This window comes from Trachypithecus francoisi, unplaced genomic scaffold, assembly GCF_009764315.1.
Source record: "Trachypithecus francoisi isolate TF-2019V2 unplaced genomic scaffold, Tfra_2.0 Lachesis_group5, whole genome shotgun sequence".
In the NCBI taxonomy this organism is placed as follows: domain Eukaryota; kingdom Metazoa; phylum Chordata; class Mammalia; order Primates; family Cercopithecidae; genus Trachypithecus; species Trachypithecus francoisi.
Genome location: NW_022681470.1, coordinates 60,395,164 through 60,415,921, shown reverse-complemented (window position 1 = coordinate 60,415,921; position 20,758 = coordinate 60,395,164). Strand labels below are relative to the sequence as shown.

Sequence of the window (20,758 nt, the reverse complement as noted above, 5' to 3'; positions counted from 1 at the left end):
AGACGGGTGGATCACGAGGTCAGGAGATCAAGACCATCCTGGCTAACACAGTGAAACCCCGTCTCTACTAAAAATACAAAAAAACTAGCCGGGCGAGGTGGCGGGCGCCTGTAGTCCCAGCTACTCGGGAGGCTGAGGCAGGAGAATGGCGTGAACCCGGGAGGCGGAGCTTGCAGTGAGCTGAGATCCGGCCACTGCACTCCAGTCCGGGCGACAGAGCGAGACTCCGCCTCAAAAAAAAAAAAAAAAAAAAAAGACACAGTGACGCACACCTACCTGAGTCTTCTGGAGACAGTGGCCTGCATTACACCCAAGCTTCCTTCAAATGCTCTCCGCCCCCTTTCCTCAAAGCCCCACACCTTCTGGAAGCTGCTCACATTCTCCCTCCCTCTGCAGGCTCCAGCCCACGAGGGGTTCCTGCCCTTTCCCCACCACCCCGCTTCTAGGTCTCTCCTCTTTCTCCACTTCTGTTCCCCATTTCCACTCATTACCCTACGCAGGCCTGGTAGCCAAGCAACAGATCCTTCCTCTTTAAAAGGTTAAACTTGCTCTGGTCACTGTCACCCTCCAGTCTGTGAATCATGCTGCCTTTCCCTCCTGCCTCGTGTTTTCAGCATGACTAACAGGGAGAGAAGGCGGCGAGCGGTGTGCGTTTCTCAGAGAAGGATCCCGTGCACTCACAAGAGAATCCTCGGAGGCTTTCCTACCCAGGGCCCTGCTGCCTCTGACCGCACCCCAAGCCCGCTCTGCTGCTCACATGGGCCTCCTCTCTCCTTTGTGCTTTTCGCCTTCTGTTCCCATTGACTGGAAAACATTCCCCTCACATTTTGCATGGCTACTGCCTTCTCATCAGGGAGGTCTCAGGTCAACCATCACCACCCCCAGGAAGCCTTCCTTGGCTGCCCTACCTCATGTCACTGGCCTCCACTACCAGTCACTGCCACGTTCACTTCCTTTTGTTGCCATTTAGCACCTGTCCCTGTCTGAATTGTATCATTTATCTGCTATTATTTGTTTATTCTGTCTCCCTGAGGCCAGGGACCTTGTCTGTCTTTATTACTGTGCTGACCCTGGTGCTCAGCACTTAATAAAGAATCATTTTAAAAAATGAATGAAGGACACTAAAGGTGGATAAGATTGAGGCAGGGCCTGGATCTGAGTAAATCTCTTTGTTGATGGGCCTTGCACACTCAAGGGCTCCTTCTCTACCCTGCTCAGGAAGCTGAGACTCAGCATTCATGGGAGACGGGGGACCTCCTTGGTTAAGAGGACATCCCCTTCAGCCCCTGAGACGCTGTGTTCCAGGTGGGGTGTGTGCTATTGCTTCTGGGGTGTTGATGTCCCCACCTTGTCTGCTTCTGCTTCTTTGCAGGCTGTCATAGAAGTTACCTGGACACCACCCACCCCTGGGGAGTGGGGTGATGGGAACTTGCTTGGTGATGACAACAAACAAACAAACACTTTCCCTTTCCCACTTCTCTCCCGGTATTCCAGGCAGGAGGTAAGTGGGCAGTTCCTGGACATCGTGGAAGGAATGAGGCAGTAAGTTTCGTGCTGTACCCACTTGCCCCTCAAACTGTAATGCTCTAGAATGGAGAGGAGCAGCAGAGAGGCAGGGGTGTGCCAGGCCACCTCTCTAGGAGTTCATGTTCCCATTAGAAAAAAAAACTGGAACAAGAAGGCTGAGAGAGAGGCTCAATCAAGAGCTCAAACCTGGCCTAGAACACACTTGGGCTTGTTGTGACTCTGTTTACCAATAAGCAGGAAGGAGCCTATTGTACTCAGGGTTACAGAAGCGGAAAGAAATCCCGTGAATAGGAGCACAGGAGCCAAGAAGTTGGGCTCAGAGACAATAGATAGGAAGGGAGGGGGTGTGGGAAGGGAGATCCAGACTGGTGAAGCTTAGAGGAGAAAGCCAGGTGTGCAGGGGCCACCACTTAGGAACATCAGGAGAGGAGGGGTAGAAAAAGAGCCATTTACATGGTCAGATTTCTGTTGCAGGTCTGCCTCCCCACCGTGCCGTGAAGCGAGCTGGCCTAGCACAAGGTTTATTGGGTATGTTCTATGAGCAAGGAAGTGTGAGGCAAGACATGATTCAGCAGGTGTGTCAGACATGCAGCTCCAAGGCCAGAGGGCCAGCAGGCTTTGCACTCAGGCCAAATTTCAATATCTAGTCTGCCTCTTACTTAACTTCTCTGCCTTCTTTTTTTTTGAGACGGAGTCTCACTCTGTCGCCCAAGCTGGAGTTCAGTGGTGCGATCTCGGCTCACTGCAAGCTCCGCCTTCAGGGTTCAAGCAATTTTCCTGCCTCAGCCTCCTGAGTAGCTGGATTTACAGGTGACTGCCACTACACCTGCCAAATTTTTGTATTTTTAGTAGAGACAGGGTTTCACCATGTTGGTCAGACTGGTCTCGAACTCCTGACCTCAGGAGATCTGTCTGCCTCTGCTTCCCAAAGTCTGCCTTCTGTAAAACTGGGGCAGCACCCACCTTATCAGGCTACGATGGAGATGAAATGTAATGATGCATGTAATGCGCAGGGCTAGTGTGATGTCCTACAGATGGTGGCAGGTGCTTTCTGCAGCCCGCACCTCTGGCCCTGGCGTAAACCAGAGAAGATCACCATCAGCACTAGGTAAAGCCCTGCCTGGACACAGGTGCATGGACCAAAGAACCCTGAGGACTCTTTGATCCTTTGAAATACTGACTTTCTGACAGCTTCCTGTCGTTCTCTATTTCCTATCATCTCTGCAGGGATAATGCACTGATCTGCTGACTTTAGGAAGGATCCTGTTTTCAGACTGATTTCTTCAAAGGGGTAGCGTCTACATTGGCAAGGTGATTACAGCCCAGGCTCACAGCTGATTTGGAAAACTTCAGTCCCAAAAGACGACTTTTTTTTCCCCTCCTCTGCAGGATGCTTTAGCTTGAAACATCTGGTTAACTGCTTAACACCTTCCTACTTTGCAGAACATTCCCAGCATGGGGGCTGTTTGCATCTTTCTGGGCTAGTATGTTTCAAGATTATTTAAAGCCAAAGACCTCATGCACTGTGGGAGGTCCCGCTCTTCTCTGCCCACCCCATTTCTCATGCTCCCACTCCCACCCCCAACACTCCCCCAAGGGCAGAAGCTCATCTTCCACTGTATGTCCACAGGGTTAAAACCTGCCATCTTGCCTGTCTCCCAGGGCATGGCTCCTTCAGGGATGTCTTTTCTTTTTCTTCTTCTTCTTCTTTTTTTTTTTTTTGAGACACAGTCTTGCTCTGCCGCCAAGGCCGGAATGCAATGGCATGATTTCGGCTCACTGCAACCTCCACCTCCCAGGTTCAAGCAATTCTCCTGCCTCAGGCACCTGAGTAGCTGGGATTACAGGCGCACGCCACCACTCCTGGCTATTTTTTGTATTTTTAGTAGAGATCACGTTTCACCATGTTGGTCAGGCTGGTCTCGAACTCCTGACCTTGTGATCTGCCTGCTCAGCCTCCCAAAGTGCTGGGATTACAGATGTGAGCCACCGTGCCCAGCCTCCTTCAGGGATTTCTTAGATCTCCAAGAGAGGTGCTGCAGCTCTCACAGGTGCTGGGCTCCAGGAGTCTGTCCTGGGAGGCAGGGGGCCTCTCTGTGGGAGAAGCACCTCTCCTAAGACTGCCCAGTGATCCTTGGGGGACACTGATTATGGACAATGTGTAATTCAAAGGTTGTTACCTTTGGTTTCAGGATGGGTCAGAAAGGACTTGAAAAGCTTGGATTATTCTCTCTTCTGCGTGGACCAGAGAATGATGAGGAAGGCCTGCAGCTAAGCCAGCTTTAAAGCCACGGTATAGTTGATTTGGGCTCAGAAAGCTCAACTTGTGAGACTAGACTGATTGTGTGTCTGTATTTCCTGTACTTCCTTCCTTGTCTCCTTTACCATTTGATCCCTCTTTGTCAATGTTAGTCTGTGCTATTGGGAACAATAGAAGAGGGTTGTGTCTTTGTTCTTAGACTAGAAATGTAATAAGATAGGGATAGGCACCACACCCCTTGGGCTTGGATATGCTTTGAGCAACAGATTTGGACTGAGGGAACTCCACAGGGCCAGGACAGAGTGAGGTGCTGGTGTGATCAGGATATGCGGTAGTCAAACTCAGGTCTTCAGACTCTCACTCCAGTGCTCACTCCCTTGCATCACAGTTCCTTTACAGGTGCCATAACAAGAAACACTTCCACTCCCTCCTGTATCTGAACTGTGTGTTAGACACAAGAGAATAGAATTCTGGAGCCGGCACACTGGCACACATCTGTAATCCTAGTTACTTAGGAGGCTGAGGCAGGTGGATGTTTGAGCCCAAGAGTTCAAGACCAGCCTAGGCAACCTAGTGAGACCCCATCTTTTAAAAAGAGAGAGAAAGAGAAAAGAACTCTGAAGGCAGGGCTGGGATTGGTAGTGCCAGGAGGAAACAAAAAGCTATTTGCTCTGGTGCCAGGGCACAGAAGGAGAACAGAGAAAAAGGAGGCAGAAGGAGTGCAGAGAGGAGGAAGAGGAGAGCAGGTGTTCTGTGTGGGCTCGTTCGAAAGGAAGTACACAAGCACGTCCAGGCCATGGGTTTGGACGTGTCTGGAAGGGCTGGACAGGCCAGGTTGAAGACAAGAAGGCCTCAGTATGGGGAATTTTATTACAATGAGGCAGGAAGGAGGTGGTCCTTGGGCTTCTTTGTCACCCGCAGGGAGAAGGGAGACGTGAGAGCCGTGGGGAAAGAGGCAGGCATCCTCCCTCTACATGGAGACTTTGGTCCACGCTGCCGGCAGCCACAGGAGGGAGGCGTGCCACATGGCGGCTGCTGGAGAATGTGAGGCCTGCTGGTCCAAGAGATGACCTTGAGAGAGAGGAGAGACAAAATTGAGCTGGTGTCTCCTGTCGGGAGAGGGGAGGGGCAGGTGAGGTGGGAGGAGAAAGCTGAGAGGGAGCTAGACAGGGAGGGTGCGGGGTGAGCTGCGGCCACCTCCCCGTCTGGTCTGTCTGCCTCTGTCCTGGCCAGAAGGAAGGAGGACACAGACACGGGCATGTGGGGGTGCGGCAGAGATGGGGGGCCATGTGTCCTTGAGCCCCAAGGTTCTCCCGGACTGAGACCTTCATTACCTCATGTGCTTCCTAAGGATACAGGCCTTGATCCTGCTGGGAGCAGGCCCTGGACTCAAGTTCCATAGGCAGCCCCCATTTTTCTAGCCTGGGTGATGCACTCCCGAGTCCTTGCTTTTCAAAGCATTTTGGGAGGTCATGGTGGGGGGCACCCATCCTCTGCTCCAGGAGCTGGAGACGGAATTTCCCATTTCTCTGACAAGAATTCCCAAGAAGTGATGGCTGTCACTGCAGCTCCACCCCCTTGCCCATCTTTCTTTTCTGTTATAGATTGTTTATGTTAAGTCATCTTTCTCTGGGACAAAGTACTTAGCCTCTCATTTTCTGTCAGTAAAAGGAGGGATAATAATTCCTTCCTTACAGAGTTGTTAGGACTATCAAATTAGGTTCCATATGTAAAGAGCTTGCTGAAGTGCAAACTGACAGCAGAAATGTAAAAGATTACTATTCCTAGGGAAGAGAAAAAAGGGAAAAGGAAGCAGGAAGGGAGCCCAGGCAAGGTCAGGGTGGGGAAACGGCCTTGGCTCCTAAAACAGACTTAGTTCCAGCCCCTCCAGCAGCCCCTCCCACCCTCCCTTCTCCACGAGCCTGCTGTGGCCCTGGGCCTTGCTGGTAACCTTCGTTAAAACAGGACCCTGGAACTGAGAATAAGGCAGTCAGAGGGGGAGGTCATTGCAAACTCATCCTTTCTCTCACAGAGAAGAGGGGCCCTAGCCTCTTCCCCACGACCTTCTCCCACTGATACTCATAGGACGGGTTAGGGCAGGACCCTCTTGAAGGCCACAGGGTGCCCCAAAGGAGGGAGGCACTCCCCTTCACACAGAGCTGGCAGAATAGTCACCAGAGTGCCTCCCAGAGCAAGTGCTCCTGCCAAGGTCAAATATGAGTGCTGCTGGGCCACGAAGGACCTGGATGAGTGAGGTTAGGAAAGTTTGGTGTTGGAGAAGGTGGATTTGATGCAAATCTAGACTGCCGGCTGGCATGAGACCCTCAAGCTGCCTGCCATGCCTGGCTGGACCCCACAGCCCCTCCTCTCTCTCCCTTCCTTTGTACTCTCTCAGGTCTGGCTTGCATCTGCCCTGTGTCATTCTCTCCATCTTTACCATCTGCAGGATAGCAGGGCCTCACTCTGGCTAAAGAGGTGCTCTCTGCCTTCCTTACCAGTTGCCCAACCCTAACCCCTTTAGGTCCCCGAGAAACAGGAGACCTAGCTGTTCACATCAAGATCAAGAAGCAGCAGCTGTGGGGTTTCTCTCTCTCTGTCTCTCCCCATCTCTCTTCCTCCCGCCCTCCCTGGTGCAGAGGGACAGATGCTCTGTTTAGAATTTCTTCAGGGAGACAGCCAACAAGAACATTCTTTCTCTTCCTTGGGCTTCCCTAGCCAAAAATGGGGGATTAGCCAAGAGACAGCTGCAGAGGCAGTGGCCCTTGGGGAACCCCTCCCGGAGTAGCAACAATGGCCTCGGGAAAGAAACTGTCTGGAGCCGGCCTCCTTTAATTGGAACTTGAAAGTGGTGTTTGCATTGGAGTGTGGCAGAGAGCAGGACTTCAGACTCTGGCTGGATGGACACAGGATCGAATCCTAGCTCTGCCACTCTCTTGCTGTTTGGGTTTAGGCCACTCCCCTTTCAGAAGCCTGTTTCTTCATGTGGAGTCGAGATGAGCATCCCTATTCACTAGGGTTGTTGCTGGGATTAAATGAGTTGATGCACAGAAAAGCTTCTGTTATAGGTCTGGCAAACTCCGGGAGTCCAGGGATTGTTAGATCCCCTGTCCCACAATAGAGCAGGAGCCAGGTAACTTTCTGTACTCAGCAAAGAGCAACTGAGAGGCATGTAGGAATGATGTGGCTTCCAGTACCCAAAAGCCCCAGTTCTAGAAAACCTTTTTTTTTAATTGGATTTTTTAAAAAATTGGATTCCTCGGTCAGGAGTGGTGGCTCACGCCTGTAATTCCAGCACTTTGGGAGGCCGAGCCAGGCAGATCACCTGAGGTCAGGAGTTCGAGACCAGCCTGACCAACATGGAGAAACCCTGTCTCTACTTAAAATACAAAATTAGCCAGGCGTGGTGGCGCATGCCTGTATTCCCAGCTACTCAGGAGGCTGAGGCAGGAGAATTGCTTGAACCCGGGAGGGGGAGGTTGCGGTGAGCCAAGATCATGCCATTACACTCCAGACTGGGCAACAAGAGTGAAACTCCATCTCAAACAAAAAAAAAAAAAGGAAAAAAAAAGAAAGAAAAAAAGAAAATTGGATTCCTCAATCCAGGGTCTCTTACATTTGGAGAACTTTAGGCTTTCAGCTGTTGCATGCCTAGGCCTTGCCATAATCCAATAAAGCAGGATATGGAATGGGATATTGGATATGGAAGGGGATAGGATTGGTGGATGAAACAGAGAAAGGGAGAGAGAGAAACAGAAAACACACACACACACAGAGAGGGAGGGAGAGAGAGAGAGATTTCGCTGTAACATACTCTTGGAAGACAGAAAGAGGAGACAAAGGAGAGGAAGGGCCAGTGACAGCTCTGCTGCTCTGAAAGGCAAGGGGCCCTCAGCTCACTGCCTTCCTCATCCTCCCCTGGGGCTAGGTGCACTGGAATCCTAGATTCCCTGGGAGTGAAGGCAGGTACCACGATGGCATGAAGGCATCTCCCGCCACCTTCAAGACTTCCCGTTGCCAGTCTGTAGCCTGTGTGTTGAGTCCTGGTCCAACCCTGAGTCACCCATGTGAACTGGGGTCAGTGATTGGTCTCTAGTTCTCCACCTCTCCATCTGAAGAATGTGAATAATAATTTCTGACTTGGCTGCTTACAGGACCGCCATGAAGATCCAAGTGCACAGTGAGGTGCCAGACAGAGGTGGGGGAAGGCAGATACATGAATTCCTTTCCATGTAGCCCACAAAAAACACCTGCCCCTCCTGACTCGGAGACCACCAGGGACCTTGAATAGTTGCCTTGGCAACTCATTGCCTGGCTAACTCCCACTCCTTTGGGTTTCAGCTTAAACATCAGTTCTGCAAGATCTTCTGGACCCCTAAGCTGGGTCTTCCTCTTGTAAGCATTTGTAGCATTCTGTACATACCCTTTATAGCACTTTTACGAGTTGAATAGCGTGGTTATTGGTGTGCTTGTTTCACACCTGTCTTTTGCACTAAATTCTAAGCTCTGTGAGGAAAAGGAATATGTTTCTGTTGTGCACCATCTTATTACCACATAGCAGTGGGTGCTCCATAAGATCCTCCTGCATGAGTAGGTGAATTCCCTGCCTTATCCCTCTCTCATGCCTTGACATGAGGCGTGAGGCCAAGTGCCCATCCATCACATTCCCCTTGCCCAAAACCTCCTTATAAGGGTGAGGAGAAGGGTAGCATCTCCTATCCCTTCTAACTCAAGGAATAAATCATTGGCTGCATGATAGTTACCCTTCTTCCCATCCTCCCAGCATAGCAGCCCCTGCCCAGGATCCAAAAGGCAGTGGTGAGTAATTGCTATTTTTATATATTTATCTTTGCACAAGGCTGCCCTCTGGTGGTCGAACATGCAGGAGCAAATGGGAAGGATGGAAACCACAGTGGCCAGGAGCGAGCTGGCTGAGCCCTCCACGCTCAGAGACTGGCCAGTGAGCCAGGGAAGAGGTAAGTGCTACAAGAAGCGCATCTGGGTGAAGATTCATGTCAGTTCTCCATCCTTATGAATGGCTCCCTCCAAATCTAACAGGAGGCCCTGGCCTCAGAAGAACAGGAAATGAAGGAATGCCCTGTAGAAACCCTACCTACCCCAGTAGGATGGCGTGCGGGTAGAGGGAGCTGGTTTAAGTAGCTATTCTTTCTCCTCAGTGGTATGCAGGCAAACATTTTATAGCCGGCTCTCAAAAAAGGAAATCCCAATTTGTAGCGTTTACCAAGTTCTGTAGTGTAAATACCCCTACCATGGCCAATTTTAAACCTCCAATGTGATGTCACTGAATGAGGAGCTGGAAGAGATCCGAGGAGCACACCATTACCTAGAAGTTCCCCCATACAGATACCACGGACAGAAATAACTTCAAGGGCATGGTTAATAGTGAAATATAGTGAACAAATTGAAAAATGATGATTTTTGAATAATTATTACATTTGTTTTCAATATAATATATTTAATTGTGAGTTTATATAATTTAATTTTTCATAATGGCTGTGTTTAACAACTGACTTGCAAAATTCGGGAAAATTTAATAATCGGTTCCTGCAAGTAGTAAGAGCTGGCTCCAGCATATCACTGCTTCTTCTCTTCCCCCCTTCTTCCTTCTCTTCCTCCTCCCCTCTTCCTCTCCCACGGCTTTCTTGGCATTCTGTGTGGGTACAAGAGATGGGGAATATGGAAAAGAGTTCCACTGCAGACATTGCTATTTTCTGAGCCAGGAGCCATAAGTGTCAAGGAAAGAAGATGAAGAAATGCAAATTTGGCTGCTGAAAGACGTTTCAGTATGAGTGTGTGTGTGCATGCATGCGTGTACGTGTGTGTGATTTTTGCAAGGGATTGAGAGGTCGATTAATGCCTGGGCTAAAGATCACTGTCGAAAGATATTGGGCTTTATGGCTGGAGGCCCATGCCTGCATGGTCCTTGGAGGCCTCTTACCTGGGAGCAGCGGAAGGGCTCTGAACTAGGTGAAGCGGCCGATGGGGAGCCGAGGCAGGCAGAAGTAGGCGCTGGGGAAGAGGCTGAGGTTGATGGGGTTGCCGTCCAGGCGGATGTCTTCCAGCTGCCTGCGGGTGTGTTTGTGCTCCTCGGGATCACAGAATACATCTCTCTGCATGGTCTCTATCAGGTTATTCTGGGAAGAACACACACCAGCTGAGCCCCACCAAGACGGTCTGCCCCTTAAGCAGCACCGAAGGCTCACATCAGCTGTCCCTACCAGCTCTGCCTGCTCTGGTGCAACTGGAGAAACTGAAACATCTAGGGCCAAAGCCACACAACAAGGGTGAGAAGAGGAGCCCCACGGGGGATGGATGGAGAGAGAGGGCACAGAAGAAGAGGAAAAGAAGGGCAGAGAGGAAGGAGGGAAGGACTGAAGGGAAGGAAAGAGACAGAGGGTAGGAAAAAGAGAGAAGGAAAAGCAGTTGGGTGAGATAAAATAAAGTGGTGGAGGGAGAGAAAGTGTTTTAAAAAGAAAAAAATGGAGAAAATCAAACTGGGGTCATGGAAAACTATTTAGACAAGACCTCCCAATTCTTGTCTCCAATAAACCCTCCAATCAAGGAGACCTCACAGGTGCCTAAGTCTCATGCCTCTCACTGCCATGACCTGCTCATGGTATCTAACTTTCATCCTCCATGCTGTTTATCACCCTTGCTCTGGGTGAGGCTCCTTACCTGCAGGTGTACAGAGCGCAGGCTCAGGGGCAAAGGCCCTGGGATGGAATCCAGCAGGTTATCTGATAGGTAAAGGAACTGCAGCTTCTCCATTGCCTGGGAGAAAACAGAGTGTAGGAGGCTGGTGGGTCCAACATGTTGGACCCTGGCAGTGAGGATGGCTATGAGGCCAGAGACATTTGTTCACTCGGGGCTCACTTAGCATCAGTCATGAGCCAGGCTCTGTACTGGGTGCCACAGGGGTTGCCCAGGTCTTTAAGGAGCTTACAGACACTAACTCCAACTGGATGCAGGAGGAAAGCTGCTACCACTGAGGTGCCAGCCACTGAAGTAGGAAAGAACTAATCAGCTGGTAATGACACTGGGTGGTGCAGGGGAGGGGCAGGGACAGGGTAGAAGGGAGGACCAGGGAACATTTCAGCTCTGCCTCAACTTCTCTGCTATCAGAAGGGACTTTCCCCAATGACAAGTCTCCAAATGCTAAACCTGGGGCCATGGATAATTATCTAGACAAGACCTCCCAATCAGTGTCTCCAATAAACCCTCCAATAAAGGAGACCCCACAGCTGCGTAAGTCTCATGCCTCTCACTGGCATGACCTGCTCCCTGGTATCTAACTTCCATCCTCCATGCTCTGTTTCTCGTCCTTGCTCTGGGTGAGGAGCAGGTACGGAGCAGATGCTCGGGAGACAGCCAGACTATTAGAATGAGAACCGCAGGCACAGAGAGGCACACAGCCTGTGCATGGGACTGCGCTCTCGGAATCAACAGTGTTCATCAGAGAAGGGTTTGGGAAGAGACGAGCCTTCAGCAGGGCTCAGTGAGCAAAGAAAAATGATAGCTACCATTTATGGAGCATCTACTATGCATATCTAACCCTCCTGTTCTCTTTGTAAATGCTATCTTATTTAACCCTCCAGCAGCTGTGTCAAGCAGGTATCATTACCCTCATTTTGCAGATGAGAAAACAAGGTCAGAGAGGTTGGTGACTCTCACACAAACCCAAGTCTCTGTGGCTTCCAAGCCCAGGCCTTATCCTGGGCTGAGAAAACAGCTCTGAGTCAAGGCAAAGCAGCACCCCCTAATATGGAGACAGCTGGAATGTTGCTGAGGCTGAGCAGTGGGGAACTTCAGGGATCATGCAATCCCGTTCTTAGAGACCGAAAGACTGAGGCCCAAGGTCACGTGGCAGGCTTCTGATTCCCAGTCTAGTGCTCTTCCACCACAACAGTGGTAGTGACACTGTGTTCTGTAAAATTCCCTCAAAGACCACTGCAGACAGGAGAAGGCTGAGAGGGTAGAAGGCACTGGGGAGGGCGGGGCGAGAGAGCAAGCAGGTGTGCCTCTGTGCCCTCATCCTATTTCAAAAATACAAGTCTAATTTGGTTTATTTGATGCTTCTAAATAGGAATTAGATTGCATAAAGGATTCTACTACTTGAGAGACAGACAGACAGAGAGCGAGCACGCGGGCGAGCATACCTGGGGCTCCTCCTAGCCCTATTGAATGGGCCGTCCCAGGGGGCATATTTGTGTCATATAACTTAGCCCTTCCCATCAAAACTGGCCAGCCAATGACCAATCAAATAGTCTCTCTTGGACAGGCGCAGTGGCTCACGCCTGCAATCCCTGCACTTCGGGAGGCCAAGGTGGGCAGATCACCTGAGGTCAGGAGTTCGAGATCAGCCTGGCCAACATGGTGAAACCCCATTTCTACTAAAAATACAAAAACTAGCTGGGCATGGTGGTGCATCCTGTAATCCCAGCTACTCAGGAGGCTGAGGCTGGAGAATTGCTTGAACATGGGAGACAGAGGTTGCAGTGAGCCGAGATCATGCCACTGCACTCCAGCCTGGGCGACAGAGGGAGATCTGTCTCAAAACAACAACAAAAAAGTCTCTCTTGAGCATTTGATCATAGAAAGACAATGATTAATCAGTCACTTAGTGGCGGGTTTTGGAAAAAAAGGATATGTAGAGTTAGGGCCAGAATCAGCACTATTCCAAGCCAAACTCATGTGTAAGTTTTCAGGGAGCAGAACCTGTGAGTGTGCAGAGGATGCTGGTGAGCAGACAGGTGAATTGAGCAGATGCACAGAAAGAAGCCAAGACAAGAGGCCTTGTGCCCCAAAGAGGGAGAGAGAGTTGTCCACCTTGACTTCTGAACCCCCATTCCCAGTACAGGTTGAGATCCCAAATCTGAATATCCAAAATCCAAAATGCTCCAAAACCCAAAACTTTTTGAATGTCAACAAGATGCTTAAAGGAAATGCTTATTGGAGCATTTTGGATTCTGGATTTCAGGTTAGGGATACTCAGCCAGTAACAGGCCCATTAGGCCTAATAGTGCTGTTTCCATTCATGGCGGTTCTTGGGATTGCCTTTTCTTGGGTCAGAATCAGTTTCTTGCAACTGAAAGAAACAGTAAATAGCAAATTTAAAAGGATGAAAACAGTAGGTGGTGGTGGTGGAAGTGTGTGGTGTGAGTGCAGGTGGGTGGTAGAGGTGGGTGGTGGGGGCGGGGGAGGAGGTGGAAGTGGGTGGTGGTGGGGGAGGACGTGGGTGGTGGGGATGGAGGTGGTGGTGGGTGGAGGTGGGTGGTGGTGGGGATGGAGGTGGGTGGTGGAGGTGGGTGGTGGTGGGGATGGAGGTGGGTGGTGGGGATGGAGGTGGGTGGTGGTGGTGGAGGTGGGTGGTGGGGATGGAGGTGGGTGGTGGTGGTGGAGGTGGGTGTGGGGATGGAGGTGGGTGGTGGTGGAGGTGGGTGGTGGGGATGGAGGTGGGTGGTGGAGGTGGAGGTGGGGGTGGGGATGGAGGTGGGTGGTGGTGGTGGAGGTGGGTGGGGGGATGGAGGTGGGTGGTGGGGATGGAGGTGGGTGGTGGGGATGGGTGGTGGTGGGGATGGAGGGGGGGGGTGTGTGGTGGGGATGGAGTTGGGTGTGGGGGTGGAGGTGGGTGGTGGGGATGGAGGTGGGTGGTGGAGGTGGAGGTGGGTGTTGGGGATGGAGGTGGTGTGGGGATGGAGGTGGGGGTGGGGATGGAGGTGGGGGTGGAGGTGGGTGGTGGAGGTGGGTGGTGGTGGTGGAGGTGGGTGGTGGGGATGGAGGTGGGTGGTGGTGGTGGAGGTGGGTGTTGGGGATGGAGTGGGTGGTGGAGGTGGAGTGGGTGGTGGGGATGGAGGGGGGTGGTGGTGGAGGTGGGTGGTGGTGGTGGAGGTGGGTGTGGGGATGGAGGTGGGTGGTGGTGGTGGAGGTGGGTGTTGGGGACGGAGGTGGTGGTGGTGGTGGAGGTGGGTGGTGGGGATGGAGGTGGGTGTTGGGGATGGAGGTGGTGGTGGTGGTGGAGGTGGGTGGTAGAGGTGGAGGTGGGTGGTGGTGTGGATGTGGTTGGTGGGGATGGAGGTGGTGTTGGGGATGGAGGTGGGTGGTGGTGGTGGAGGTGGGTGGTGGGGATGGAGGTGGGTGGTGTTGGGGATGGAGGTGGGTGGTGGTGGTGGAGGTGGGTGGTGGGGATGGAGGTGGGTGGTGGTGGTGGAGGTGGGTGGTGGGGATGGAGGTGGGTGGTGGTGGTGGATGTGGTTGGTGGGGATGGAGGTGGGTGGTGGGGATGGAGGTGGGTGGTGGTGGGTGGAGGTGGGTGGTGGAGGTGATAGATAGTGGACCTAAGGCCTTGACTCACCCTGAAGGCCACAGGTTGTATCCCCGAACTCCGGAGCCGATTTTGGCGGACATCCAGGATCTCAATGCCACTGGGCAGCACGGGCAGAGCTTCCAGCTGGTTCTCTGGGAGGATGAGGTCCTGGAGGGCATGTAGCAGGCGGAAGGCATCATTATCGATGGAAGAAATGAGGTTGCTGGAGAGGTCAATCCTCTTCAACTTTGCTGAGAGAGGTTGGGGAGAACAAAGACATGAACCAGAACACAGTCTTTCCTTGCCCAGAATGGAGCTGTCTCCACACCTTGCTCCTTCCTTTTCAAGATGAGGGGATTCTAACCAGCTCCCCACCTGCACTAACCCAAACCAGAGGAAATAACATAAACCAGAACTCCTTGGAAAAGCCCTCGGATGCCTCAGTGCCCCTCCCTGGAATCCTGTCCTGTGTGGTGGCCGCCGACCTTGGATCCTTTAGAAGTCTCTTAAGAGCGAGAACCAACAGGCCCAGGAATCCCTGGATCCACCTCACCTCCACTTGTGAGTCTACACAAAAGGGCACTGAGGCCCAGAAAGGTTCTGGGTAATTAGTGGTAGAATCGGGATCAGAGCCCAGGTCTCCTGTCTCAAGCAGGGCATAGGGCATAAAATAGCAAAAAGCACACAAACAACCTTGTAAACAGCATCAGTGCCATGGAGAGTAGATTTAAGACAGTCCTGCCCAGAGGCCAGCTGATCACACAGCTGTCATTGCTGGGACATCCTGAAGATGTTGGCAGATCATACCTTCCCCTTCCAGCTTCCCAGACCTTTTTGTAGAACAAATAAACATAGGTCCCTTCCACCATCTAAACATTTCAAGGAAGGGACTTCTAGAGACTTCGGGCTATGACCCTTTGACAGCTGGATGGACTGAGAGCCAACAGGAAAGAGTTAACCCAGTGTTGGTGACTGTTCTAGTGGCAGGGTGGCTTCCTATGCCTGCCCCTACTCATCTTTTCCCAGGGCATTACATACTCAGCCCTTCGAAGTCTTCGGCCCTGATACGGCTGATGCGGTTGAAGCGGGCATACAGGTAGGCAGTCCTCCGGGGAAGAGGAGGAATGTCCTCTAGGTCAATGTCATCGCAATACACAGAGGAACCAAGACACACACAAACCAGGCAGGTGGGCAGACCTGGCCCAGGTGAAAGACAAAACAAAGGGAGATCTCTTTAGCCTCTGGGGCCAATGGCCCTTGCTGCAGGGAGTGTCTGAACCATGGCCATCTGTGCCTTTTTGATAGCCTATCGGTTGCTGCCCAGAACTGACAGGCACCATGTACTCAGTGCTGTGGGCTGCTCCCAGCCTGTCACTCTGTCCTTGACCCCAGAGAGGCAGGTCCATCCTCAGTTACTACCCAGTCTAAGCCCATTTATAGTTTCAGCAGACCCTGGTTCTGTGTACATTTTCCTGGGCCTATGTGGGTATTTCTAGGACATCCCTTGGTCTCTTTTCCATAGGATTCCTCTCTGGTCCCAAAAAGTAAAGCCAGAATTAAGTGGGATGGCCAGTGGTTGCTGGCTCTGCCATCTGCCTCGGGGAAGAGAAATTAGATATGTTCTGTGTGGCTCCAAGAAGCACAATAGAACCAAGGTGGAGAGCACAATGCCCACTCAGCATCCACTTCCCCTTCTTATGGCATCAGCATGCCAATTTTTCTTTGGGAAGTAGCCCTCTCCTGTTCTGTTCTGTCCATAACCCTGTCTTTGTACCCAGGGGTCATGAGGTTAGGCCAGGTCACCCACCCCAAGTAGTTGGGGAGACTTTATTGGATCATACAACTGAATAGCACAGGTGGTTTCTGTCACCTGCTGTCACAAGGCACAGAAATTACTGAGAGACCAGTTTAGCTCACCTCAAGGAAGAACTCTGGTAGCAGTGACACAGCCCCAAGATTAAGGAGCTCTTCTCTGCCCGCAGTGACCAGGAGGAGTGGGTGGAGCAGAGGGGCCCCAGCATCTTTCTTATCCTGAGGCTGTGAATGGGTTCAGCTGAGGCCCTTTATGGCCTCTTTAAGCCTGAGACTGTAGCTCTGAGAGGTCACGGATTCCTGACTGAATGGTTTTCCTACGGATGCCCCAATACCCCCGGTCCACCCAAGGCAAACATCCCAAGAAGAGAACAGGGAAGCTGGGGGCAAGCAGGTCCAGAATGAACTTCACCCTTCCTCTGCCCACTTCTGACTGCCAGCAGAGTGCCGAGGCCTCACTGCCAGGCATGCCAGCTCCAGCCTCCAGGAGGGCATCGGGAAAGGAAAGAGAGCTGCTGAAGAGGGACTTTGAAGCTGAAAAGCAGTGTGACTACTTCATTTGCTCCCATGCCAAGTGGCAGCCACAAAGTTACTTATTCTTCTCTACAGGTTTTTAATTGTCTCTAATCTAATCACCACTCAACCTGCTTCCCCTGTCATGCTATTAATTAAGGCAGGGTGGCTTTGCTAGGGCATAAGGGAGTTCCTGCATTCTTTGCTTCTTACTCAACTTGTACATTCAGGCAAAAGTATTAGGGACAGCCAGTGCCTGTCTTTGATTTCTTTTTTCCTGTTCTTATTGTGGCTATTTCCCCTCCTCTCTCTGCTAGTAAGGGTAGCCCTGACCCTCCACGTCCCAACACTGACCACGTTCCACTTTGGTACCCCTGGTGCTGGGTCATAGCTGCTTGGCCTATGACCTAGGGATATTGTGACCATGTGACTGTGCACTTACCATGGTTGGGCTGGGAACTCAGTAGCAGCCTCGCTGTAGTAGGTCTGGTCATCGTGGGGTTTGATGAGGGTGTCCTTGGAGCTGTAGTGCTCTTGGCGGGACTGATCCTGGTTGCGGGAGCGAAGCTAGTCACCTTAACCTGGAGATGTAGCACAGAGTACACAGTAACCCAGCTTTTGCCTGAAAGGGACTTAACTTTGGACCCTGGAAACCTCAGTGATGGATTTTAAACCAGCAAAAAGTCACTGTGGAGAAGGAGGGGGAAGGGATAGCAGAAAGACTGTGCGAAAAGGGGAACTGAGAGAGCATCGGGTCCGGCATGTCCATCCACTGGATGAAGAAACTGAGGCCCGGAGAGGAGAGGGATGAGGATCAAAGAGCCAGCAGGTGGTCAAGGCAGAGATGGAACCTGCTCTCCCAATTTCCCAGGCTAGCGCTCTTCCCCTGCTCCACACTGACCAGGCTCATGCAGCAATTGAGTGGGGGCTTCTGGGCTTGCATCCCATGCTGCTGCAGTGAAGGCCAAGAGGGCCTAGGAAAGAACTTCAGACTGGAGGACAGTTTCAGAAAAGAGACGGGGGATGTGGCACTTTTATTTCCCAGAGAATATGATGAGGACGTTCGAACCCCTCCCCAAGTGAGACATGGGTTTGGGTCCTACTTGACGGCAGAGGGAGGGATGTATGACTTCTGGAGAAGGAGGAGTCCCAGGTTTGTGTCCTCTTTCTTAGTATCATCTAAGTGACAAATCCCTATGGAGGGATAAGAATTTCCACCTCATAGAGAAAGAGGTAGAGGCTTGAGACCCCCATACTATGGGGCAGGTGGGAGGCCCGGGCCTCTGACTCCCAGTGTCATGCAGGGAATGCAGTCGGTCTCCCGTGTCCCTCACCTCGGGGAGCTGGTCCCCATAGTCTGTGAGCTCCTCATAGTTGCTCAGGTCAATGACTTCACCATAGTTGTCTGGGTTCAGGACGTCGTTCCCCAGAGGCAGAACTTCAAAGGAATCGCCTTCCCTCGGCATCTGCTCCTCTCTCCTCTTCCTCTCCTTCCTTGGGAGAGAAGCTGTCCCTGACTCCTGCAGCACCAAGGCCAGCAGACTCAGGAAAGCCAGGAGCCTCATGGGGAGGTGGATGGGAATGAGAATCCCTTCAGCGGCAGGTCCTGGCAAGTGGGCAGGAGGAAGGGCAGCGATCTGAGGGGTAGGCTCTCCAGAGGGTTGTGGGAACGGCTGGAAGATTTACCCCACTTCCCACTCCCACACTTGCAGACTCAGTGCCTTCATCACATGCACAGACTCCCTACCAGCTGGGACTATGTCTTGGGGGGTATCTCCTAGCAATCCCCACCCACCACTGCCCCACTTGAATGTTTTTACACTCTCACCCAAACACTGATATTCACTCACAGAGGCATGTGCAGACACATCTCAACACAGACACATTCACAAGAGTCCCCTTGTCTACAAACCAGGCACACACTGGTACATGCACACAGATGTCCTCTCTTAACCCCATGCTCAGAACATGACTGCTAATCACTAAGCTCGATTCAGAGAATGCCAACATCAAAGAATCTTATGGGGTCTTTTTGTTTGTTTGTTTGAGGTGGAGTTTCGTTCTTGTTGCCCAGGCTGGAGTGCAGTGGCGCTATCTTGGCTCAGTGCAACCTCCGCCTTCCAGGTTCAAGTGAACCTCCTTCCTTAGCCTCCCAAGTAGCTGAGATCACAGGCACCCAGCATGCCCGGCTAATTCTCAAATTTTTAGTAAAGAAGGGGTTTCACCATGTTGGTCAGGCTGGTCTCAGGTGATCCACCTGCCCTAGCCTCCCAAAGTGCTGGGATTACAGGCGTGAGCCACCACACCCAGTTGAATCTTATGGGTTTTTATAAAGATCATCTTTTCTTGCATTTGCTCAACAAACATTTATGGGTGTCTATTGAGTTCCAGGCACAGGACTTGTCTCTGTGGGTACAGAATGAATAAGGCACAGCCCTTTCTAGGAGCATCTAGTCTCCTTAGGAGACATAGACTTACAATACATTACATTCTTTTTTACATTGTATGTTGGACATGCAACCTACAATGTAAAAAAGAATGTTAGTTTATGAAATATACTTGTAAATGCAGTTTTTTAGAAACAGATTATTACAGGTACAACAGTTCTGGCTGGGTGTGGTGGCTCATGCCTGTAATCCCAGCATTTTGGAAGGCTCAGGTGGGTGGATCACTTGAGGTCGGGAGTTCGAGACCAGTCTGGTCAACATGGTGAAACCCCATCTCTACTACAAATACAAAAATGAGCCAGGTGTGGTGGTGGGCGCCTGTAATCCCAGCGACTAGGGAGGCTGAGGCAGAAGAATTGCTTGAACTCGGGAGACAGAGGTTGCAGTGAGCCAAGATGGTGCCACTGTACTCCAGCCTGGGCAACAGAGCAAGACTCCAGCTTAAAAAAAGAAAGAAAAAAAAGAGATCTTTGTGTGTGATTGCGTGAGTGTGTATGCATCTGGAAAGTTCCTTAGATAGCTGTGCGCATTTGTGTGTGTGCACAGACACCTGCGTATGATATGCATGTGAGTACACATGTTCATGTAATTTGTATATGTATAGACGGGTCAGGAAATGCATGTGGTGTGGTGCTGTATCCAGGCATAAGTGTATACCACAGTCATCCCCAGTGTAGGCTTAACACAGCCCTCCCCAAAGCTAGCTGCACAAATTTCTAGTAGGCTCTCCCCCTTTCTTTCTTTAAAATGTTTATTTTTTATCTTTTAATTTTAATTTTATTTTCTATTTTTAAGACAAGGTGTCACTGTGTTGCCCAGGCTGGAGTGTTACAGCATGATCACAGCTCACTGTAGCCCTAACATCCTGGGCTCAGGCAGTCCTCCTGCCTCAGCCTCCTGAGTAGCTGGGACTACTGCATGTGTTACCATGCCCAGTTAACCTCGCCGCCTTTCTTAATTTCAGCTGGGCAAGGGGGCAAGCCCCCAGCAGTAGCAAGAGGTGTTTCTTCACCTTACCTCCCATGCCTCACCCCAAACAAATTACATAATCTTAAAAAAAATTTCTAAGACAGTTTAGTGCCCACTCAGAAGTCTTGTCCAACTTCTTCGGCCAGAGGCCTAAACTCTCTTCATTTTCCCTGCCCAATCCCCTGCCCCAGCCAAAAGCTTTGCCCTCATTTGCATACTGATGGGCCAAAGGCCTTAAACCTTGAAACTTACCCCTTCAATGCTTCTGGATCCTGGGTGGAGAGCCCTGCAGCTTCCAGAAAGGTGGGGACTCTGGTGGAGGCAGTCTGAACTGGGGCTTGGGTTAGACAGTGGTGCCCAGGGGAGGGCAAGGAGTTGGCCAGGCCTGTGACCAATCAGACTTCTCATTCCTTCTGATGTCCAGCTGTTTCCCCTCCTCTTTCCTCAGGGGGTCCCCTGCCCCATTTCTGTGCTTGACAAAAGGGAATTCTCTCCCTGCCTTCTGCTTCGCCCCCCACCTCCAGCTCCTGCTCTGTCTCTCCTCTTACTCTGTCAGCTCCTTCTTTCTTTTCCTCGCCCACCCTCCTGATAAGGCCACATCTTTGAGGAACAGGCAGTGCCACCTCCCACAAGGAAGGGTCCCCATCCCTCATATTCTGAGTCCTCAGAGAAGGCTGGAGTGGGGGGATGTGGAGAGACAGAGCTTGTCTTTCCAGCTTCTTTCTCCAGCCAGAGAGTGATGAGGCTTCACTTCATAACCAGAATCCAAAGATAAAATGAAGTGGAACTGAGGCACTTCACCCCCACCTAGAGTGCCAGCACAGAGACCACAATTGAAGAAAATCACCAGAGGCAGGAGCTGCAGGCCTAGGTGGTTCAAAGAGAAGGTGTATGGGGGATGTGATAGGA

The 20,758-nt window shown here is 51.4% G+C and overlaps 1 protein-coding gene across 1 annotated transcript; it reads right to left on the bottom strand.

The window, feature by feature from the left end:
- Positions 1–4,638: 4,638 nt before the first annotated feature.
- OPTC (opticin) lies at positions 4,639–20,354 on the bottom strand. The gene is made up of 8 exons (XM_033195800.1): positions 20,102–20,354; positions 17,768–18,039; positions 16,876–17,014; positions 15,147–15,305; positions 14,157–14,359; positions 10,481–10,576; positions 9,744–9,939; positions 4,639–4,858 (listed from the first exon to the last, which is right to left on the bottom strand). Exons 2-7 carry the CDS (start codon positions 17,996–17,998, stop codon positions 9,769–9,771), a joined length of 999 nt encoding a protein of 332 aa, XP_033051691.1. The 5' UTR covers positions 17,999–18,039; positions 20,102–20,354; the 3' UTR covers positions 4,639–4,858; positions 9,744–9,768.
- Between the last annotated feature and the right edge of the window lie 404 nt (positions 20,355–20,758).